This window comes from Vulpes lagopus, chromosome 1 (assembly GCF_018345385.1).
Source record: "Vulpes lagopus strain Blue_001 chromosome 1, ASM1834538v1, whole genome shotgun sequence".
Classification (NCBI taxonomy): domain Eukaryota; kingdom Metazoa; phylum Chordata; class Mammalia; order Carnivora; family Canidae; genus Vulpes; species Vulpes lagopus.
In genome coordinates, this window is record NC_054824.1 from 96,583,940 (window position 1) to 96,597,165 (window position 13,226).

Here is a 13,226-nt window from a genome sequence, read left to right on the forward strand (position 1 = left end):
AATCCCACAAAAAACAGTGATGTATCTTTGCTTCTTCCTGATATTATTCTAGTAGGACAAGACTGAAATTGTCATTTAAAAAAATGTAAGCTCAGGGGCATCTGGCTGTCTCAGTCAGTAGAGCATGTGACCTCATGGTCTTGGGGTCATGAGTTCGAGCCCCACATTGAAGGTAGAGATTACTTAAAAGTAAATAAACTTGCAAAAATTGAAAAATAAAAGCTCATAGAAGGGTAAAGAGAATAGGAGGGGAAACCTTAGCAACTACTTTCTGGTCCCTGATAAATAGAGGGAATAACTAATTTAGCAGATTTAAATGGGTTTATTCCTGGGCTTTCAGTGGGGGAAAGCTAAGAATCTGTCCAAATTGTATAGTAGAACTACCAAATGCCTCAGGAATTAGTGTTGCCAGCCTCCTTTGAAAGTAGAAGTGAGTCTGGTTGTAAGACCGTTGTTAAGCAGTTAAATCACCACCACTCCCTCAGCTAAATATCCGTCTTCTACTTTCTGGGAGAGAAAAAAACCATGACTCCTCTGGGGAACACTGTGTACAGTGAGGGTGAATGTACTATACCCAAAACAAGGAAAAAGTAAAACCTTACGTATTGAGTGTGGAGACCTTTCAAGTTCTCTTTACCTAGTCAAGTCCCAGAATATTAGCAGCCACACCCTCAACCCAAAAGGAAAGGCTCCTTACAGATGAGGAATGTGAAGCCCAGTAACAAAGGACCTTGAGAGAGTGCTGACTAAAGCCTGTGGTTGACAGCTCCCCACATACCCACCCCACTTATTACAGAAATTCCAGTCCGTTTTTTAACACTCAAATATGAGTCAGTATCAGGAATCATCAGATCCATGATAAATTTTTCAAGAAAAAGCAATTTTGAGGGATCTACGAACATAAAAATATCAGAAAAAATTGTAAATAGACTAAAGGTTTCAGAAAATAACGCAAAAGACAAGTTAGGAAATGAGAGTAAAGAAATCTAGAGAATTGGTGTACGATTTCTTATATGCAAATAACACCAAACAGAACATGGAGAGAAGGAAAGGTGCATTAAGGAAAGAATATCAGAATTTAAGTTTCCTTGTGACAAAAAGGCACATTAAATACCCAGAACCATGGATGAAGGTAGATGTATACCAAGATAAATTATGAAATCCTCAAGGGACAAAGAAAAAATCTTATAAATAATGATGGGGCGGGGGGGAAAGGTAGACTCATAGAAAAGATAAAGGTCAGATTGGCTTCAGGCTTTTCAGCAGCAACAATGGAAACTAGAAGACAAAGGCACAGTGTCTTTAAAATTCTAAAGGGAAATTATTTCCACCTTAAAATCTGTAGCCAAACTACCAGTTATTTGTGATGGTAGATAAGAACATTTTTAGACATGCAAGATCTCAAAAGTTTTACCTCCCAAACTCCCTTTCTCAGGAAGCTAATTGGCAGAGGTGTTCCAATAAATGAGCAAGACCTGGGAAACCGGGAAACATGGGGGCCAATTCTCCAGAGTCCAAGCATAGGAAACAACCAGTCCAGGTTGGAACAGGACAGAATGCTTGCAGAGATCTCTTTCTTAAGGTGATGTCTTTCAATCTGCTCTCAGTAGACAATTGAGGGAAGGGTTTGGTGATGAATTAGCAGTAAATACAAAGAGAAATAAGTAAAACAGAGAAAGGGAGAATCGTAGTATACTATGTGGCCCAGCTGTAATAATAACTACATCATTGAAAAAATGTGGACACGGAAATTAGTCAAAACGACGACATAGCTATATTGAGAAAGTAAGGTGATGAGATGGGTCTGTGTATGTGTAGGGAGTGAAGGGGTGAAGGGAGAGACTCCCCATCCATTATTCATTCATGTTAGAGTTACCAAAATAAGCATCATGAGAGACTGAAAAAAATATATATAAATAGTAGACCAAAAGAAGAATTTTAGGGACCATCACAGTTCTATCTTTCTCCGTTCTCTAACCCCTAGTTTTACTCCAACTAACAACTGCTACTCATATAATGATAACGTTCTTCTGCCTCTGTGTCCTGCTATTCCTTCTAGACAGACCTAGTTTCCTCATTTTGATGCCTTTCTTTATTGCTTCGATTACTCCCTCTATGGTTAGATTATAATCCTCTCCAGAGTAGGGGCTGGGTCTTAACATCTCTTGTCCTTATATTTGATACCTAGCATATTGTCTTTTATATAGTATACTATATGCTATTTTATTGATTTATATGCTTGTAACGAAATGGGAAACTGAAATAAGAGTCAAGTTTCACTTAACATTTGTTACAGAATTACACTTAGAATTTTATTTACTTTTTTTTGTAGTTGTGTAAAAAACAGTTTCAGTACAGTGCCTCCTTGCGAGCACATCTTATTCGGCATACCAGAAAAGATGCACCCACTTCATCCTCTTCCAATTCTGCATCTAATGAGACATCAGGAACGTCGTCTGAGAAGGGGAGAACCAAAAGAGAATTTATATGTTCCATATGTGGAAGGACGTTACCTAAATTATATTCTCTTCGAATACACATGTTAAAGCATACAGGTGTAAAGCCACATGCATGTCAGGTAAAGCCATGAAGTTTATTTTATTATATAAAGAAGATTTGAACTTAACTAGTTATGAGACTGGTTGATTCTGGAGTCACCCTCACTTCTGTAAAATATCACAGAATTGTAGGACTTTCTCAGTTTGTTGCTTGGATTAAGGGTGATTCCCAATTGTGTTCTTTATTTTGCTCCTTAATTTGTTGTGATTTGAAATGAATGTATTAGGATGGTCATGAAACTTACTAGGATTCAGAGGATATATTGGGTGAGAATAACCAGTTCATTATTCCATTCATCCCTTTAACCTTCAGCAGGACCAGTCTGGACTGAAAAGGAACCCAAGGCTTAAACAAATCTCCTTAGCAAAAATCCTTCTAAGCTGTGTGTTGTCTAGAGCTGAGGACTGAGACTATCTAAATGCCTAAATAAAACTTCTAGGTAAAGAATCTTGTGATTAACCAGCTCAGGGCTATTTGGAACAGTGAAAATTCTCTAGTAGCCCCTGTAGCCTTGCATATAAGCATGACCCCATTTTTTTCCCCAATGAGATTTTTAATGATTCTCTCCCCCCACACACTTTTTTCTTTCTTTCTTTCTTTCTTTTTTTTTTTTTTTTTAGCTTTTTATTATAACAGAATAGAGTTGACCCTCATGTACCAGCATCAGTAACTAATCAACACATGGTCAACTGTGTTTTATGCATAACTGTCACTCACTGTCCTACTCCCTCATCCCCTCATGTCTTTTGAAGCCAAGTCCTAAGCATCATTTTATTCATAAATTTTAAAGATAGGTATTAACTGGGCATCTGGTCTTCTAGTGTAGCACTACTCAAAATGTGTGGTCCCTGGAAGATATGTACAGAAATTGAGAGTAGACATCGAGACACTGTCGGGGCAATTGACATTGTGATATTTTTATCATATTTAACAAAAAAATGGATTGAGGAAAGGAAAAATAAAACCCTAGTTCTTCATCACAGAGAGTTTGAGAAACACTGTTCTAGTTGAAGTAGCAAGAAATTAGTATATTTTCTTGATAAAGCTCCTGTGTCTCTTTTAATATAGGTATACTGTTTACTAGTGTGACAAGGACAGTGTGGGGGTCTTTTGTACTGCTTTGAGCTCCAGTGATCACCTGGAAGTAAGAAAAGTAGCAATATTTGTTAGGTACTGAGTCAGAAGATGATCAACCAGCTAATACCCTTGACACTTGTTTCAGCTTTCAGTTTGTCATTTTGTTTGTAATTCTTTTTCTTTAAAATGGCTTACACTTTCTCTGTCCTCATCCTTCAGCAGCAGCCCTGATTTCTCTTTTTCTATTTTACTGGTTTAAACACCTGTGCTGTCTTAGGTCTGTGGAAAGACTTTCATCTATAAGCATGGTCTAAAATTACACCAGAGTCTCCATCAGTCACAAAAGCAGTTCCAGTGTGAACTATGTGTTAAGTCATTTGTTACCAAACGGAGTCTTCAAGAACATATGAGTATTCACACAGGTAATGAGAAATTTGTATTGATATAGCTCCACATTAAATACTGTTCTATTGGTTATGCTATAATTATTTTAGAAAATATATTGATATACTGATGGCTGTATGCGTGCAGTTTTTTATTAATGAAAGTAAGGCTAAAAAGTGTTCTTAAATCTAGTTTTAAGTCTGTCTTATTGGTGTAAGAATATTCATTGTTTCCCTCAGTGTAGGAAAAAATGTACTGAATATTAAATCGTGCATAATTTAGATCCAGGCACCTAATGAAATAGTCATGCTTTTAAAAAGTTAATTAATACGCAGATGTAACTGCCAGCATGGTATAGGGCTTATAATTTTATTAGAACTTTTAGTCCATACGTAATTAATTTCTAGTGCTTATAGCAGTTAGGTGGAATTTGTTACTCAAGGGTAGATACCGGTTCTAGAACTTGTATTCAACTCTGTACTATTAGAATCTGAGGATTATGCAAGCATGTCACGTTTCTTTGGGTAGTGGTAACTTTGCTAGTGCTGTAGCTGAGAGGAAATAAGAGATTCTGAACTGGTTTGTTCTGAGATGTGGCTGCCAAATGTGATAGCTTCTGTGTCCCCTTGGTAAAGTAAGTTCTGAAGTAGGACATAAAGTATTCTGTTGGAAAGCACCTGATTGTTGGATTTGTGATCTTTTTTATCTTTTATAGGTGAGTCCAAGTACCTCTGCTCAGTTTGTGGAAAGTCTTTTCACAGGGGCTCTGGACTCAGCAAGCACCTAAAGAAACACCAGCCAAAGCCTGAAGTTCGAGGCTATCATTGTACTCAGTAAGTATTTCATAAACAAACTGTTAAATTTTCTGTATTCCTAGTAGGTCTACTTGAAAGTCATTTTCAAAAGAAAATATTTGAGATAACTTTAGTCTCTAGCACTATTGTGTAATTGAAATTTGCTAAGGGAGTGGAACTTAAACACATATATACGTATATCTAATGTGATGGGTACATGAATTAACTAGATGGGAGGAATCTTTTCACAGTGGATACGTTTATCAAACCATTATGATGTACATTTTAAATATCTTACGATTTTGTCAGTTATACCTTAAAGCTAAAAAAACACAAGGAAATGTTTGAAGATAATATTGAATTGTTATTTATTCTTGATTTGGATCAGTCTTTTTTTCTGCTTTTTTGCCTAGGTGTTGATATTTATGGTTTTTTAGTTTTATTTAGAAATCACCATACCACATCACTCACTTAAAATAATTTAAAGATATTTTTCAAATGTATTACCTGGAGATGGAGACTATAAGAAAGGTTTCCAATGCAAGCGAGAGATTTTTTGCTAGGCAGTTTGTCTAAGGTGCTGGGCTGTCCTGCTAGTTTTTTCCCTTTTCAGACTTTTTCTTTTCTCCCTCTTTTTATTTTTCAAAGCCTCTTGAGACCTCTTTTTTTTTTTTTTTTAAGATTTACGTATTTATTCATGAGAGACCGAGAGAGAGAGAGAGAGAGAGAGAGAGAGAGAGAGAGAGGCAGGGACACATGCAGAGAGAGAAGTAGCTCCCTGCAGGGAGCCCAACGTGGGACTCAATCCTGGGACTCCAGGATCAGGCCCCTGGGCTGAAGGCAGATGCTCAACCGCTGAGCCACCCAGGCATTCCGAGACCTCTTTTATAATTGAGATAAAGCTCAATATAAAATTCATCATTTTAAAGTGTCTAATCCACTTACTTTTCGTACATTTAATACATTGTACAATTAGACATCACCATTGTCTAATTCCAGAATGCCTTCAACACTGAGCCAAGCTCTTACAACTCTGTTTTGGTTTTCTCTTCTGTTGGTGCAGAGTCAGCCAGAGATGAGAGCTCAGGGCCTTCTCAGGTCTTTTCTAACTATGTTTTGCCCTGGACAAGTGTGTGGATCTCAGTTCCTGGGAATCTGAGAGTTTTCCAAAGTCCCCATTGTATCACCATTGCATTCCCCAGGCTTTTTTCCCAAGCTCTTGGTTTATATATTGTTTGAACCAAACTGTTATTCCTTACCCAGTGCAGAGGCAAATACATTTGCCTTTAAATGTTTTCAACAGACTTCTCCTTTCCCCCCCAAGTCCTCAGCCCTGATAGCGTTGGGTGAACAAAATGGCAGGCTCTTTGAGGGGATCTTTCAGGGAGTCACCAGGTTGGTTAAAAGAGACAATCACAGTTCTTTGAGAAAAGTCCCTTGGACACTAGGAACCCCTGGTGGGAATGCAGTCTTCATGGCTGCTTCTGAACTGAGGCTGGGAATGGGACCAAGGCAAGTTCAACTGCTACAAAATTCTCTTACCAAGATTTTATTATTATTATTATTATTATTTTTTATGTTTGCCTGGTCGCTGTATACTTCTAAGCAGTTTCAGAGTTCCGGTAAAATTGATTCTCCTAGTTTGGGCCAGTTTTGTGGAGCGATGGGCTTGTGGGGTTCCTGACTGCCATTTTTGCTGATGTCACTTTAATTGGTCTTATTATAAAACAAGTATATTTTATTACCAATAGATTTTTAGTTGCAAGTGAGAGAAAACCCAACCTAAACTGGCTTCAATGAAAGGTAAAGTCTAGGAGTCTGAATGATTTAATGTAAACTAGATTCACATTCATTAGCACTTGGTGTCTCCAAGGCTCTCTGGACAAGGCAGTAGCAATGGTTTCAGCTTCACATCCTCACTCCTGAATCATCAAGCTGCTTTTCTGGTAATTCCTAGCTAGGTTCTGAGATCCATATCCATTGGATCTGGTTAAGTCCTTTGATTATCCTAATCAGTAATTACAGCCAAGGGAATGCTGTGCTCTGATTGACTTAGGCCTGAGGCAGTTGCTTCACCCTATGGTCTACAGTGAGGCCTACTCCAAACACATGGACAGAGAACGGGAGAGAGTAAAAAGGGGGATCAGAGGGGGCATAAGGGAGAAACAAAACAAATGTCTTATATAACAGCCTTTGAGAGCTCTGCATGGTTCATTCTAAAATGTTTGTAGTACTAGAAACAAAAAGAAGCAAAGGGAAAAAAGAGGGAGGCAAACCAAGAAACAGACTCTTAACTATAGAACTGAGGGTTGCAGGAGGAGAGGTGCTTGGGGGATGGATCAAATAGGTGATGGGCATTAAGGAGGGCACTTGTTAATGTTGAGCACTGGGTAGTATATGGAAGTGTTGAGTTCACTATATTGTACACCTGAAATTATGTTACTAACTGAAGTTTAAATAAAAACTTTTAAAAAATGTTTCCAGTACATAGCTCTGAAGAGCTAAAAGAAGTTAAAACCCTGAAGCCTTATTGCAAGATTGGAATAGTAGGCGAATTCTTGTGTTTTCAGTTGGGATCATTTTGTAGAGTTCTAGCAACCCAAGTCTTGGAAATCTGTTTTAAAAGAATAATAAAGTGGTCTAATTGAGTGCTTGAACTTTATTGTTACAGATGTGAAAAAAGTTTCTTTGAAGCTAGAGATCTTCGTCAACACATGAACAAACATCTCGGTGTGAAGCCATTCCAGTGCCAATTTTGTGATAAGTGCTATAGCTGGAAGAAAGATTGGTATTCCCATGTGAAGTCTCATTCTGTCACTGAGCCTTACAGGTAGAAAAATTTGAGCAGGATCTGAACTTAAGTGAGATGTATGTGTACTTGGATTAATTCTTTTGGATGCTGTTGCTTTGGAAAAAATAATTTAGGTTTTTCCTCCCTATTATAGGTGTAATATATGTGGCAAAGAATTTTATGAGAAAGCATTGTTCAGAAGGCATGTAAAGAAAGCTACCCATGGAAAAAAAGGAAGAGCAAAGCAGAACCTGGAACGGGTGTGTGAACAATGTGGAAGGAAATTCACTCAGCTGAGAGAGTATAGGAGACACATGAACAACCATGAAGGTAACTGTACCTAAATTATGTATATATTGAAATAGAATAAAAAGCCAACCCAGTAGTGGGTGTCTTTTTACCAGCCCTCTTGCCTGTTACCTCGCCTTCGTTTGATAAGAGTTAAACCTCATATCATGTAATATTTATTCAAGTGATCGAGGTGATACTGAACCTGGGTACCTAGTGGTTGCGTATGTAGATAGTTTCCTTTTTTTAAAGTGAGCTTAATATTCTAGGTCAACATTTTTATGCTGAACTGGACTATTCAGAGTACTATTCAGGGTATTTCCTTACCCTAAGATTATAAGATTGCAGGGAAGGCTATCGAGACTATGCCTGGAAACTCAAAATTGTCTCTCAGTAACTTCTCTTATTGGAAACACGTCTGGAGAGATTAGAGTGCACAATCTAGTTTATTCCATGGTACAGCATTAAGGTCCTGAATAAAAGATTGCCAGGTCCACATAGAAAGGGCTGTGGGTGGCTGTACTTAGAACCATTATATATCAGGGAACGTCACTGTATTTCGTACCTTACCACACGCATCTCTCTCTCTCTGCCCCCCTCCTTTTAATAGGAGTTAAGCCATTTGAATGCTTAACCTGTGGAGTAGCTTGGGCTGACGCCCGATCTCTAAAGCGCCACGTCAGAACACATACTGGCGAACGGCCCTACGTCTGCCCCGTATGTAGCGAAGCCTACATAGATGCTCGGACGCTCCGTAAACACATGACTAAGTTCCACAGAGATTATGTGCCTTGCAAAATTATGCTGGAGAAAGATACCCTTCAGTTTCATAACCAAGGAACTCAAGTGGAACATGCCGTTAGCATCTTAACAGCAGATATGCAGGAACAGGAAAGCAGTGGTCCTCAAGAACTCGAAACTGTGGTAGTGACCGGAGAAACCATGGAAGCGCTCGAAGCTGTCGCGGCTACAGAAGAGTGTCCATCAGTATCTACACTTTCTGACCAAAGTATTATGCAAGTGGTTAATTATGTGCTGGCACAACAGCAAGGACAGAAGCTGTCGGAAGTCGCAGAAGCTATTCAAACTGTTGAAGTGGAGGTGGCCCATATTTCAGAAGCAGAATGAAGGTAGTAATGGAGATAAGAGAAGTGACGTGTATACTGAACTCACAGAACACTTGTTTACAGGACTGTGTGACTCTGCCTAGATTTTGTATGTCAAGGTTCTGGGCTGTTTGGTGAGGTTTTAATATTTCTGAACGGTTTGTCTGGCTAATGGGTTCTGTTGGAAAGTCCATTTACTGTAAAGAAATTGAAAACAAGTGTACTTGGTGGCATTGGTTTATCATGGTGTACTTTTTATGAATTAATGTTTATAAAGGACTGTACTAAATTAAAATCTATATAGTTTCACTTGCATTTTGACATTATTACATACTTTGAGTTTAAAAGGCTGCACTAGTCAGATCTTCTTCTCTTTTATTCTCGAAATAGAGAGGTTTGTGATTTCATTTGCCCTGTTTATAGGTTGAAAAAAATTCTAATATAAAGCATTTTAGTAGGATGCATAGGTATATTACATTTTTAAAATGCTTCAAATCTGTGATTCTTGACTTACTATTTATTTTAACCCCTTATAAGTCAGGGATTTATTCTATTTTAAAGCACTTAATGAGTTACATGTTGTAATCAAGTTTGCACAGTATACTTAATCTGTATGGGGAACCCTTAAATAAATAGCTGATTTTTTAAATGCCATTAAAATGCATGAAATGCCTATTAAAGCCTTACTATATACTATCTCTTCAAGGCAAGTAAATTGACCATGAGCAAAGGACACTTACTAAACACTGTTGATGGGAAATTTCTCCTTGATAACATGGGACAATGAATGAAAAAAAAATCTTCTTTTGCTGAAGAATGAACAAGTTAAAACTAGATTTCATATGTTTGCAGCTTTTGTATCATGTTTAATTGTTCAATTTTGTTGAAAAACTGCAATTTAGAAATAGGATAGCAATATAGACCTCTGCAGCAGTCCTGTGGATACCCTATAATTGTCAAGGAACTTCAAAATATTGAAAAGTCTTCAATTCAGCCCTCATTTTAGTATACAACTTAAAGAAGTTAATTGATTATGCTCCACCAAATTGTTGAAAGTAAATTATTTTTAAAAGTTACCTGAGAATTATATTTATTTGTGTGTTTGATTTTTTTTTTTTTAATTCCCACTCTTAGAAGCTATCCAGTTTTCTGATCTTCAAAATAACTGTGGGAAACTACCACTCAAACTATAATTGTTAAGATTAAACTTTTTAAATATTAGAAGCTAATATAAGGTATAAAATGAAGATATAAGCAAATCACATGTAAATCATTCCTAAAGCACAAGAAAAGAATGTGCCTTGATGTACATATATTATTAAGATACTTACTCCAGTTTACTTTAAAAAAATGGCTTAAAAAATAAAGAATAAATGTGATGCCATGCATGCATTATACCTGCATATGTAATATTTGCATTCGCAAATTTCCCATTGTTTCTGTAGCTGTGTGGCTGACTTTCTATTTTAAGTGAATCGACATACAGTCTATGACTTCATAATGGCTGCTTGTTCATCGTACCTTTCAGTTAGTGAAAATGTATTTCAACCCAGCTCAAATTTGGAATTGTCTTTTATGTTCCATCTTCACTGTTGTTACTAGATTTAGTTAATTGTATGAGACCATTAATGTATGTCAAAAATATGTAAATAAAAGATGTTGAATCTTGTTTAAAAGCATAAGCTTCAGAGTTGAGCTTGTCACTTTGTAAATCACTTGCTGTTTTATTTGATATGTTATTAAACCTAATCCATTATTAAAGGGAAGGGGAATTGAATACATTAAAAAGTAAACACTGGGTGGAAACACAATAATGTTAAAACTTCGTTCCCATAAGCAATTTTACCCCCAAATTGAAACCTGTGTGATTTACTGCCCGCTTTGTGTAGAGTTGGCTGCAGGGCGCCCGGCTGGCTTAGTCGGTAGAGAATTTTTGTGACTCTTTGGTCTTGAGGTTGTGAGTTTGAGAGCCCCATGTTGGGCATGGAGATTACTTTTTTAAAAATGTGTAGAATTACATAAATTACATGCAGAAACGTGTTAGGGTGCCGAGAACTCAGTTCCCCATTGCCATGGGGGAAACTTCTCGGTTTAATTTGCAGTTCCCTTTTAGAAACACGTGTTGCTTTGTTGCCAAGTGGCTTTCCCCTAATTGCGTGGCTACCACTGGCTAAATGTACTTGCTACTCCTGCTGCCAAACAGTTTGAGTCGTTAGTCACTGAAATGTATGAATTGTCGATAGCAATGGATGGCTTCTCTAACGTGGGTTTTAATCTTCTTATTAAAAGTGGCTGTCTACAGAATTTCACAAGGGCGCCTAAACTGCTGGACTTAGAGCCAATCCAAACCTCCAGTGTTTTGTTGTTTACTGCACGGGTGTAGACTACCTGTGCCGCATGATGTTTCCCGCTGAGGATTCTTCTTGTCAAACCTGTCGTCTCTTGGAAGTTCCTAAACAGGAACTGTTCATTTTGAATTCTGTGTCCCGTGTGCCCTGAGGAACAATTCTGTGTCTATACCACAACCTCACCGTCCTACCGCTGATGGATATTTGGGTCATTTTCAGCTTGGGGTTCCCCTAAAGAATGTTGTAGCACCATTTTTACCCTCTTGGTACATATATGTATATGGGCAAGCATTCCTGCTGGGTACGTAACTCAGAGTAGAACTTGAGATACTTGGATTTGTGAACCAAAATACCTCCCAAAGAAATGATACCAACTTGCTCTCCCCAGTGGTGGTGGTCTGCGTGCTTCCCACTCACTCTAGGCATTCCGAGGTGAATGTGCTGAGTGTCCCATGTGGTTTTAACTTCTACTTCCTAGATAACTGATAAGCTTGCCACTCACTTATTTGATGGCCATTTAGATATATCCTCCTTATGAGGCAGTGGAGTACCCTGAAAGTTAATTAGATTGTCTTTTCCCTTTCTGAAAACAAGCTGTTTTGCAATTGCCATCTCCTATTTTAGAGTTTGTCTTTTTATTCTATTAATGGTATCTTCTGATGAATAGGTCTTTAATTTTAATGTCCAGTTTATAAATGTGTGCCTTTTTACAATCCTCCCTGCTCAAAGATTGAATTCCCCTATTTTATCTTTTAAAAGCCTAGGCAGCCTGGGTGGCTCAGCGGTTTAGCACCGCCTTCGGCCCAGGGCATGATCCTGGAGAACCCAGGATCGAGTCCCGCGTTGGGTTCCCTGTGTGGAGCCTGCTTCTCCCTCTGCCTGTGTCTCTGCCTCTCTGTCTCTCATGAATAAATAAAATCTTAAAAAAAAAAAAATTAACAGATTTTACTACATAAAAAATGGAAGCTTTCTGCATTACAAAAAACCACCAAAGTCAAAGCCAATAGACAATTAGTCGGGAAAACTATATAACACATCAAAGATAAAAAGTATACAAAGAATTCTTAAAATTTGAGAAAGGACCAAAAAATCATAGTAAAATAGGAATGACATGAACAGACTGTTCACAAAGATATCCAGATGGCCTTTAAATATAGAAGATACCCGACCTCATTCATAACTGGAGATGCAAATTAAAACGAATCTGAAATACCATTTTTTACCTATCAGATTTGGCAAAAGTTAAAAAGTATGACATAACCTATTGGCAAGGCTGTGAAAAGGAGGCGCTCTCATACATTTCTGGTGGGAAAACAAATGGTACAACCCTTTTGGAGGAGAATTTGGCAAAAATCTCACAAAAGTACATATACACTTATATTTTGACTCAGCAATCCTATTTCTGGTATTTACCTGCAGGAAGCTACATCGCAGCAATATGAAAATACCATGCACAAGGCTATTCAATTATAGCACTGTAATGGCAAAATATTGGAAATGACCTAAATGCCCACACAGGGAAGAGTAATTGCATAAACTACAGTGTATTCCACTATATAGCTGTTAAAAATGCTTTTGGAGTAAGAGGTCCATGAACTGGTATAGTTTCCTGGGTACACTGTAAAGTTGGGGAAAAAATACCAAAATATAAAAGAATGAACTGTAACATGCTACATATCACGTAAGGAAAAAAAGGGAAATAACCACTCATCTACTAATTCAAAGGAGATGTAGGAAGGATAAAACAGACACCAAAGACAGATTACCTACAAGGGGCAGGTGCGAACAGGATAGGAAGGCAGGAGAAAGAACGAGCTAAAGAGGACAAGTAGTGACACTTTTGTATAGTTCTAACTTTTGGAACTATGCTAATATTTTA

General features: G+C 37.7%; 1 protein-coding gene across 2 annotated transcripts in view; it reads left to right on the forward strand.

Annotated features, from left to right (window-relative positions):
• ZBTB11 (zinc finger and BTB domain containing 11) overlaps nucleotides 1-10,899 on the forward strand; it is a 33,278-nt gene extending 22,379 nt beyond the window's left edge. Inside the window, exons 6-11 of one of the 2 annotated variants that reach the window (XM_041722805.1) lie at nucleotides 2,333-2,578; nucleotides 3,914-4,058; nucleotides 4,736-4,853; nucleotides 7,486-7,644; nucleotides 7,760-7,935; nucleotides 8,504-10,891. In XM_041722805.1, coding sequence (XP_041578739.1) covers nucleotides 2,333-2,578; nucleotides 3,914-4,058; nucleotides 4,736-4,853; nucleotides 7,486-7,644; nucleotides 7,760-7,935; nucleotides 8,504-9,021 — 1,362 coding nt within the window. In that variant the 3' untranslated portion in view covers nucleotides 9,022-10,891. Of the gene's footprint in view, nucleotides 1-2,332; nucleotides 2,579-3,913; nucleotides 4,059-4,735; nucleotides 4,854-7,485; nucleotides 7,645-7,759; nucleotides 7,936-8,503 lie in introns of both variants that reach the window. The other variant, XM_041722880.1, reaches the window with a different exon arrangement.
• The last annotated feature ends 2,327 nt before the right edge of the window (nucleotides 10,900-13,226 follow it).